The 10,966-nt window shown below is 40.4% G+C and overlaps 1 protein-coding gene across 1 annotated transcript in view; it reads left to right on the top strand.

The window, feature by feature from the left end:
• Positions 1-8,206: 8,206 nt before the first annotated feature.
• Positions 8,207-10,966, top strand: part of marchf4b (membrane associated ring-CH-type finger 4b) — a 76,775-nt gene continuing 74,015 nt past the window's right edge. The window contains exon 1 of the mRNA XM_060928873.1: positions 8,207-8,464. Coding sequence (XP_060784856.1) covers positions 8,207-8,464 — 258 coding nt within the window. The remainder of the gene's footprint in view (positions 8,465-10,966) is intronic.

Genomic DNA, 10,966 nt, shown 5'->3' with positions numbered 1-10,966 from the left:
ACCTAACAACCTGTGTTTTCTCTCCCTCTCTCTCCCCCCCCCAAACCTGTCCCTCTGAGTTACATGTCGGTTCTGGGATCGAGGTGCTGACCTCTTCTGCTCCTCGTACCTGCCTGATCCATCCTGGTGCCCTGTGTCTGGTTGGAGTCTCATCGCATCGCCCCTGTAGAGGACGGCCACATGTGGACAGTTGAAAGTCACACCTGGAGGACGCTCTGGACTCTTACAGTAATGCTTTTATGGCTGAGGACTACAGTTGACTTGCGAACTTTAGGACTGCAGCTGTCATGAACAGTTTTGCACTCAAGTTTCCATCAATGAAGAGTTTATAACATCAACAAAACTGACTTCATGTTAAAACTGTTAATATTATAGTCAGGCTGTCTGTTGTTGCCCAAATGAGGATGGGTTCCCTTTTGAGTCTGGTTCCTCTCGAGGTTTCTTCCTCATGTCGTCTGAGGGAGTTTTTCCTTGCCACCGTCGCCACAGGCTTGCTCATTGGGGATAGATTAGGGATAAAATTAGCTCATGTTTTAAGTCGTTCAAATTCTGTAAAGCTGCTTTGCGACAATGTTTATTGTTAAAAGCGCTATACAAATAAATTTGACTTGACTTGACTTTGCGCACTATTGGCATTATCTTTACTGTTCCCTAGTCTCACCATACTTTCAGTACTGTGCTGAGGTTTGGGGCAACAATTACAAAACATCAATACGGCCACTGACCATTATTCAAAAAAGAGCAATATGGATCATTCACAACGTTGGCTATCAGGAACAAACAAACTCATTATTTTTACAGTCCAAATTACTAAAATTTACAGACATAGCGGATTATCAAACAGCTCAAAAAATGTTCAAAGCTAAAAATAATCTATTACCAATAAATATACAAAAATTATTCAGTATCCATGAGGGGAGGTATAATTTAAGGGGAAAAATTAACTTTAATTTAACTTTATTTCGTAAAAACAGGAAAAGTTTTCGTGTTTCAGTTAGCGGGGTGAGACTATGGAACAGGTTCACCATGGAGTTGAAGCAGCGTCCAAACATGAAACAGTTTAAAATGAGGTTCAAAGATACTATTTTCAAGAGGTACAGGGATGAGGGAGGTGATGGGTAGCACTAAGTGTTATGAGAACACTTTTCTGTTACTTTTCGTGTCTGTGTGTGTGGGTTGTGCATGCGTACTGTATGTGAAGGTGTATGCTTATAATAGATATATTTTATATGGGTATGTATGTATGGGGAGGTGTGTGTATATAGGGATGCATACGTATGTGTATATGTCTGTACAGTTAGGTCCATATATATTTGGACACTGACACAAATTTTGTTTTTTTTTACCTGTTTACTGAAACATATTCAGGTTATAGTTATGTAATGGACATGGACATAAACTCCAGACTTTCAGCTTTCATTTGAGGGTATCCACATTAAAATTGGATGAAGGGTTTAGGAGTTTCGGCTCCTTAACATGTGCCACCCTGTTTTTAAAGGGACCAAAAGTAATTGGACAAATGACTCAAAGGCTATTTCATGGGCAGCTGTGGGAAATTCCTTCGTTATGTCATTCTCAATTAAGCAGATAAAAGGCCTGGAGTTGATTTGAGGTGTGGTGCTTGCATTTGGAAGATTTTGCTGTGAAGAAAACATGCGGTCAAAGGAGCTCTCCATGCAGGTGAAACAAGCCATCCTTAAGCTGCGAAAACAGAAAAAACCCAGCCGAGAAATTGCTACAATATTAGGAGTGGCAAAATCTACAGTTTGGTACATCCTGAGAAAGAATGAAAGCACTAGTGAACTCATCAATGCAAAAAGACCTGGACGCCCACAGAAGACAACAATGGTGGATGATTGCAGAATAATTTCCATGGTGAAGAGAAACCCCTTCAAAACAGCCAACCAAGTGAACAACACTCTCCAGGAGGTAGGCGTATCAATATCCAAATCTACCATAAAGAGAAGACTGCATGAAAGTAAATACAGAGGGTTCACTGCATGGTGCAAGCCACTCATAAGCCTCAAGAATAAAAAGGCTAGATTGGACTTTGCTAAAAAAACATCTAAAAAAGCCAGCACAGTTCTGGAAGAACATTCTTTGGACAGATGAAACCAAGATCAACCTCTACCAGAATGATAGAAAGAAAAAAGTATGGCGAAGGCGTGGTACAGCTCATGATCCAAAGCATACCACATCATCTGTAAAACACGGCAGAAACAATGTGATGGCTTGGGCATGCATGGCTGCCAGTGGCACAGGGCCACTAGTGTTTATTGATGATGTGACACAGGACAGAAGCAGCCGGATGAATTCTGAGGTATTCAGAGACATACTGTGTGCTCAAATCCAGCCAAATGCAGCCAAACTGATTGGTCGGCGTTTCATAATACAGATGGACAATGACCCAGAACATAAAGCCAAAGCAACCCAGGAGTTTATTAAAGCAAAGAAGTGGAATATTCTTGAATGGCCAAGTCAGTCACCTGATCTAAACCCAATTGAGCATGCATTTCACTTGTTAAAGACTAAACTTCAGACAGAAAGGCCCACAAACAAACAGCAACTGAAAACCGCTGCAGTAAAGGCCTGGCAGAGCATTAAAAAGGAGGAAACACAGCGTCTGGTGATGTCCATGAGTTCAAGACTTCAGGCAGTCATTGCCAACAAAGGGTTTTCAACCAAGTATTAGAAATGAACATTTTATTTACAATTATTTAATTTGTCCAATTACTTTTGAGCCCCTGAAATGAAGGGATTGTGTGTAAAAAATGCTTTAGTTCCTCACATTTTTATGCAATCATTTTGTTCAACCCACTGAATTAAAGCTGAAAATCTGAACTTCAACTGCATCTGAATTGTTTTGTTCAAAATTCATTGTGGTAATGTACAGAACCAAAATTAGAAAAATGTTGTCTCTGTCCAAATATTTATGGACCTAACTGTAGATATGTATGTATGTGTATACATATGTGTTTATGCTTATGTGTATATACAACCCCGATTCCAAAAAAGTTGCGACAAAGTACGAATTGTAAATAAAAACGGAATGCAATGATGTGGAATTTTCAAAATTCCATATTTTATTCAGAATAGAACATAGATGACATATCAAATGTTTAAACTGAGAAAATGTATCATTTAAAGAGAAAAATTAGGTGATTTTAAATTTCACAACAACAACACATCTCAAAAAAGTTGGGACAAGGCCATGTTCACCACTGTGAGACATCCCCTTTTCTCTTTACAACAGTCTGTAAACGTCTGGGGACTGAGGAAACAAGTTGCTCAAGTTTAGGGATAGGAATGTTAACCCATTCTTGTCTAATGTAGGATTCTAGTTGCTCAACTGTCTTAGGTCTTTTTTGTTGTATCTTCCGTTTTATGATGCGCCAAATGTTTTCTATGGGTGAAAGATCTGGACTGCAGGCTGGCCAGTTCAGTACCCGGACCCTTCTTCTACGCAGCCATGATGCTGTAATTGATGCAGTATGTGGTTTGGCATTGTCATGTTGGATAATGCAAGGTCTTCCCTGAAAGAGACGTCGTCTGGATGGGAGCATATGTTGCTCTAGAACCTGGATATACCTTTCAGCATTGATGGTGTCTTTCCAGATGTGTAAGCTGCCTATGCCACACGCATTAATGCAACCCCATACCATCAGAGGTGCAGGCTTCTGAACTGAGCGCTGATAACAACTCGGGTCGTCCTTCTCCTCTTTAGTCCAAATGACACGGCGTCCCTGATTTCCATAAAGAACTTCAAATTTTGATTCGTCTGACCACAGAACAGTTTTCCACTTTGCCACAGTCCATTTTAGATGAGCCTTGGCCCAGAGAAGGCGTCTGCACTTCTGGATCATGTTTAGATCTGGCTTCTTCTTTGAACTATAGAGTTTTAGCTGGCAACGGCGGATGGCACGGTGAATTGTGTTCACAGATAATGTTCTCTGGAAATATTCCTGAGCCCATTTTGTGATTTCCAATACAGAAGCATGCCTGTATGTGATGCAGTGCCATCTAAGGGCCCGAAGATCACGGGCACCCAGTATGGTTTTCCGGCCTTGACCCTTACGCACAGAGATTCTTCCAGATTCTCTGAATCTTTTGATGATATTATGCACTGTAGATGATGATATGTTCAAACTCTTTGCAATTTTACACTGTCAAACTCCTTTCTGATATTGCTCCACTATTTGTCGGCACAGAATTAGGGGGATTGGTGATCCTCTTCCTATCTTTACTTCTGAGAGCCGCTGCCACTCCAAGATGCTCTTTTTATACCCAGTCATGTTAATGACCTATTGCCAATTGACCTAATGAGTTGCAATTTGGTCCTCCAGCTGTTCCTTTTTTGTACCTTTAACTTTTCCAGCCTCTTATTGCCCCTGTCCCAACTTTTTTGAGATGTGTTGCTGTCATGAAATTTCAAATGAGCCAATATTTGGCATGAAATTTCAAAATGTCTCACTTTCGACATTTGATATGTTGTCTATGTTCTATTGTGAATACAATATCAGTTTTTGAGATTTGTAAATTATTGCATTCTGTTTTTATTTACAATTTGTACTTTGTCCCAACTTGTTTGGAATTGGGGTTGTATATATGGGTATGGATATATATAAATTACATTTCGGTTTTTCTAAATACAAAGTCAGAAATGCATTTTATTTATCTATAAGTATCAGGCATGAGAGTCTAGACAGGTAACAAGGAAGCTTGTTATTGTTATTCATTATTTAAGGAGAAGGGGTGGGAGTTTATAAGTTATACTTCTTCTCACTCCTTTTCGAATATGTACACTACCGTTCAAAAGTTTGGGGTCACCCAGACAATTTTGTGTTTTCCATGAAAAGTCACACTTTTATTTCCCACCATAAGTTGTAAAATGAATAGAAAATATTGTCAAGACATTTTTCTGGCCATTTTGAGCATTTAATCGACCCCACAAATGTGATGCTCCAGAAACTCAATCTGCTCAAAGGAAGGTCAGTTTTATAGCTTCTCGAAAGAGCTAAACTGTTTTCAGCTGTGCTAACATGATTGTACAAGGGTTTTCTAATCATCCATTAGCCTTCTGAGGCAATGAGCAAACACATTGTACCATTAGAACACTGGAGTGATAGTTGCTGGAAATGGGCCTCTATACACCTATGGAGATATTGCACCAAAAACCAGACATTTGCAGCTAGAATAGTCATTTACCACATTAGCAATGTATAGAGTGTATTTCTGATTAGTTTAAAGTGATCTTCATTGAAAAGAACAGTGCTTTTCTTTCAAAAATAAGGACATTTCAAAGTGACCCCAAACTTTTGAACGGTAGTGTATTTCTATGTACAACCCCGATTCCAAAAAAGTTGGGACAAAGTACAAATTGTAAATAAAAACGGAATGCAATAATTTACAAATCTCAAAAACTGATATTGTATTCACAATAGAACATAGACAACATATCAAATGTCGAAAGTGAGACATTTTGAAATTTCACGCCAAATATTGGCTCATTTGAAATTTCATGACAGCAACACATCTCAGAAAAAGTTGGGACAGGGGCAATAAGAGGCTGGAAAAGTTAAAGGTACAAAAAAGGAACAGCTGGAGGACCAAATTTCAACTCATTAGGTCAATTGGCAAGAGGTCATTAACATGGGTATAAAAAGAGCATCTTGGAGTGGCAGCGGCTCTCAGAAGTAAAGATGGGAAGAGGATCACCAATCCCCCTAATTCTGCGCCGACAAATAGTGGAGCAATATCAGAAAGGAGTTCGACAGTGTATACTGGGTGCCCGTGATCTTTGGGCCCTTAGACGGCACTGCATCACATACAGGCATGCTTCTGTATTGGAAATCACAAAATGGGCTCAGGAAAATTTCCAGAGAACATTATCTGTGAACACAATTCACTGTGCCATCCGCCGTTGCCAGCTAAAACTCTATAGTTCAAAGAAGAAGCCGTATCTAAACATGACCCAGAAGTGCAGACGTCTTCTCTGGGCCAAGGCTCATTTAAAATGGACTGTGGCAAAGTGGAAAACTGTTCTGTGGTCAGACGAATCAAAATTTGAAGTTCTTTATGGAAATCAGGGACGCCGTGTCATTCGGACTAAAGAGGAGAAGGACGACCCAAGTTGTTATCAGCGCTCAGTTCAGAAGCCTGCATCTCTGATGGTATGGGGTTGCATTAGTGCGTGTGGCATGGGCAGCTTACACATCTGGAAAGACACCATCAATGCTGAAAGGTATATGCAGGCTCTAGAGCAACATGTGCTCCCATCCAGACGACGTCTCTTTCAGAGAAGACCTTGCATTTTCCAACATGACAATGCCAAACCACATACTGCATCAATTACAGCATCATGGCTGCGTAGAAGAAGGGTCCGGGTACTGAACTGGCCAGCCTGCAGTCCAGATCTTTCACCCATAGAAAACATTTGGCGCATCATAAAACGGAAGATACAACAAAAAAGACCTAAGACAGTTGAGCAACTAGAATCCTACATTAGACAAGAATGGGTTAACATTCCTATCCCTAAACTTGAGCAACTTGTCTCCTCAGTCCCCAGACGTTTACAGACTGTTGTAAAGAGAAAAGGGGATGTCTCACAGTGGTAAACATGGCCTTGTCCCAACTTTTTTGAGATGCGTTGTTGTCATGAAATTTAAAATCACCTAATGTTTCTCTTTAAATGATACATTTTCTCAGTTTAAACATTTGATATGTCATCTATGTTCTATTCTGAATAAAATATGGAATTTTGAAACTTCCACATCATTGCATTCCGTTTTTATTTACAGTTTGTACTTTGTCCCAACTTTTTTGGAATCGGGGTTGTATTATGTTTAAATGTTTATTTTATTTTTCTTTTTGCTTTTCATATTCGAAATAAACACTTCAATCAATCAATCAATCAATCAATCAATCTTCACCAGCTTCATGAGGTCGTCACCTGGAATGCTTTTCAGTTAACAGGTGCCTCGTCAAAAGTTATAGTGAAATTTCTTGCCTTCTTGATGCGTCTGAGATCAAAGAGTAAATAGTAAATAATAAAAAATACAGTAAATAGCCCTGTTAGACAGCTGGAGTAATCCAGATTATGTCACATGGACATTTCATGTATTCAAATCTATAGTTCTATAAAGTTCGACTCAATTACACAGTGTGTGTGTGTGTGTGTGTGAGACACCCCCCCCCCCCCCTCCTCCCTCCCTCCCACCGGCTGGCTCACTCTTGCATCACAGAGGTTGGTGTGACGTCACTGCTCGGCTCGGGATCTGTCCCGGGAAGCCGTGGTGCTGAATCCGCAGCGACAGGCTGCAGCAGCATCACAACCAGCCGCACTTTCCTTCCCTCCTGCACATTAAAGGTGCCATCCGGTGATCCAGCCGAGCCTCTAGCGCGCTCTGTTCCTGGATTATTAAAGCCTGGAGAGACCCCCTGCAGAGAGAAGCAAGGTTTGGAGAAGGGAAGAGGACCTGCACGGATTGAGTCGAGCTTCAGCTGCAAGTCGGCTTCTGCAGAATAACACCTGAAACAGCCTGTGCCTGAATATTAACGCTGTGCACAGGACAAGCCAGGCGTGTGGAGCGTGGAGAGAAAGAGAGAGAGAGAGAGAGAGAGAGAGCAAAGATTACACACAGAAGAAAGAGTGCTGGAAAAACTGGGCTCTTTTAGCTCATAAAGACATCCTGTGCTTGAGATTCCAGGCTGCATGAAGTGATTGCTTGGAAAATAGACATTTCATATTCCAGCCTGGGAATTCTTTCATGCAGCATGCCCAAATCACATAATGCACACAAACGTCAGATTTATGTGTATTTTTCTTATAAGTGAGTGTGCTGTTTTGTAATTTTCATCATTTGTGGAAAAACAGGTGAGTCTTCATTTCGATTTTGACTAATAATAATAATAATAATAATAATATAAATATACTCATGAATATTTTATAAAGTGATGAGTCTTGCTTGGATTTAAGGGGGGGAATAGGATATCATTTGTGATGATAATGAAGGTCTCATGGTAGACGTTTTAGATAGTCTTAACAGAGCACAAAGTTGAATGGATTTAAGGAATATCAGGATATCTGTGGTTCCTTTTTTTTTTTTTTTTTACTGAGAGCAGCGTTCAACTTTCCATATCTCCAGGAAGGCTGAGTATCCAGGGTCCTTGCAGGCTGATCTCTTTTTCTTCTCACGGTGAGGGACGGATGCAGTGTGGTCGCGGTATGCTGAAGGGCCGTTGCTGCTGTGTGCTGTTCCGGGACCTGCAGGTGCTGCTGCTCAGGGACATGAGCGGACACAGAGACACCGAGGCTCCCAGCACTCAGAGCCGGTCTACAGAGGACTCAGTGCTGGACACGGCGGTGGCAGAGCTCTCCAAAGACAAACGGGATGAGCGTTTCTCATTTATCAGCTATGCCGAGGGCACGCCGGTGTGCAGGATCTGTTTCCAAGGACCCGAGCAGGTACACTCTTAGAACATGCAGAACCATTTCTTAAGAACCTTACAGTCTCAGAGAAAAGGATACTAAACTGTAGCCTACCTGTCCTTGTTGCCGGGCTGGTCCATAGTGTACCTTTAAAAAGATTAAAGCTTTATTTAAAGGTGCACCATATGCACCTTCTGATAGGTAAAAGCCTAAAGGGAGCTTGTGAAAGGTGATTAAGGTAACCACCACCACCACCACCACAATGACAAGGGATGGTACAGTTCAGCATGCTTTTTCCGAGTGTACAAGAGAATCTTGTCCCTTTTAGACAAGATTCCATACAAAAGCATTTTTGTAAGCTAAGAAATGCTAACTACCCAAAGAACCCTGAAAGAAATCTTTTTCCTAAGGGTGTTCATGCAAAGTCAAGTGTCTCACGTAGGAAAAAAAAATGAGCATCATTTCATTTTAATTAAATCCTCCAGATGCCTTATGGCGCACCATGTAGGGCAAGTGTTAAATCATTCATGGAGATAGCTAGGTGCTTGTCTTAAAGCTCATAAACAAGTGCACATACATCTCCTGAAGAAATGGTTCATGCTATAGAGCCTTTAAGGACACATTCTTTGATAAACTCTCCATTAAAAGGTTTTCACGTCATTTTTATTTTAAATTTCTTGCTTTCTAATATGGGGGATTCGATCGTTTCCGATCATTTCGAAAACAAAAACTCGCTGTTGTTGGGACCAACCTCAAAGCATTCCACAGACTTTTTTTTAAAAGTAAAAAGGGATCATAAAGACTGGAGGTTTGAGGATTTTTAACTTCCTAAAGTTGCTGTAGAGTTCTACAAGGGTAGAAATTTAGAGAAACTTTTGAAGGCTCTATCTAGAACTCTGTAACATGTTTCTTGATCATATAAGGCTCCAACCCCATTAGGAATAGAGCTTATTACAGGCTAGATATTTAAAGCTTCATAGCTAGGTACTGGAACCATACCTGATCAATCTTTTCTGGTAAAACACCATTGTTCTACATAGAACCTTCAGAGAACCCTATACAAGACCCTTGAAGATTCTATGTAAAACTGGACAACATGGATTCCTTATCATATAAGGTTCCAACCCCTTTAGGAACTAGGTTTCCAAAAGACTGGATGGAGGTCTAATTGTTCTTAGCTTCATAAAGGGGCTGGAACCTTATCTGATAGGGACTCAGTGTTGTAGAGTTCTACATAGAACCAGCATGCATCTCCTGAAGAAATGGTTCATGCTATAGAGCCTTTAAGGACACATTCTTTGATAAACTCTCCATTAAAAGGTTTTCACGTCATTTTTATTTTAAATTTCTTGCTTTCTAATATGGGGGATTCGATTGTTTCCATAGAAGTTAAAAAAAATCAATGTTTCCCTAACAGATAATATTCCAACCCTATTAGATTTTTTTTTTTTTTAAAAAAAGGCTGAGTTTTTGATGTAAGGTTCTATGTAGGACTTTCGATAAGAATAAATAAGGTCCCAACCCATTTAGGAAGCTAACACCTGAATTGGATATTTGACGGTTCTTAACTTCCTAAAGGTGTTGGAACCTTATGATAAACATTACCTGGTAAAAACCTGTATAGCACGACAAAATGAAGCTTCCATGAGCTCTTTTATAAGGCAGTCATGCTTCAAGAACCTTTGCAATGAGGTCTACACAATAAGCCAACATAAAGAAATGGTTAAAACAGCTTCCAGGATTATGGGTATAGAATGGTCATGAAAGCATTCCATTGAGTCAAGAGTGTAAATTTACACATCGCCTATGTAAGTGTTTAATTTGTCTGTTTATGCTCAGAGAAAATTACTTGATTGTACCATAACAAATTATAATTTATGGCACCGTCATGATGATTCAACCTGTTACTGCAGTCAGTTCCATGTCAGAATTGGTAACATTCTGAAAAAGAAATGTTAAAACTCTGCAACTCTTACACTGAGTTGCCAGTTTATTCGTGACTAGGTTGTTACACCTGGCAACTCAGTGCAGTGTTGTAGTTGAGTCATTAAACCTCAAGTCCGAGTCCAGTCTCAAGTCCCCGGTGTTCAAGTCCGAGTCTTTAAAGAAAATTTCGAGTCGAGTCCAAGAACAAGACTCCATCCGCAGCATTTGACGGTGGCTGTTGCTGCCTTTATATGAAAGCGTCTCTGCTACTGTATTGGACTAACGTTACTGCTCGACTGCCCCATTTTAGTTAACAGACTACAGATAAAAAGCTTGTTCATCGCTCAGCAAGCCCCGCCCACTAACAACAGGGCAAATAACATGAGAGAGGGTTAACACTAGCTAGTTCATCGCTCAGCAAGCAAGCCCCGCCCACTATCAACAGAGCAATGAACATAGTGTGTCACTTCCTTCTCTGGGTGGAGTCTTACCAAATGACGATTGAAGTTCGAGGTCGTCCCCGTCGTCTCCTCGATAGTTCTTCTACATATGGAACACATAGCAGTGCATTTTTTTCCCACAGCACGAGAAGTCTGTATAAGCAAAGCGGAC

This window comes from Neoarius graeffei, chromosome 9, assembly GCF_027579695.1.
Source record: "Neoarius graeffei isolate fNeoGra1 chromosome 9, fNeoGra1.pri, whole genome shotgun sequence".
Lineage (NCBI taxonomy): Eukaryota > Metazoa > Chordata > Actinopteri > Siluriformes > Ariidae > Neoarius > Neoarius graeffei.
Note: the sequence above shows the minus strand (reverse complement) of the source record. Positions and strands in the feature narration are given on the sequence as shown.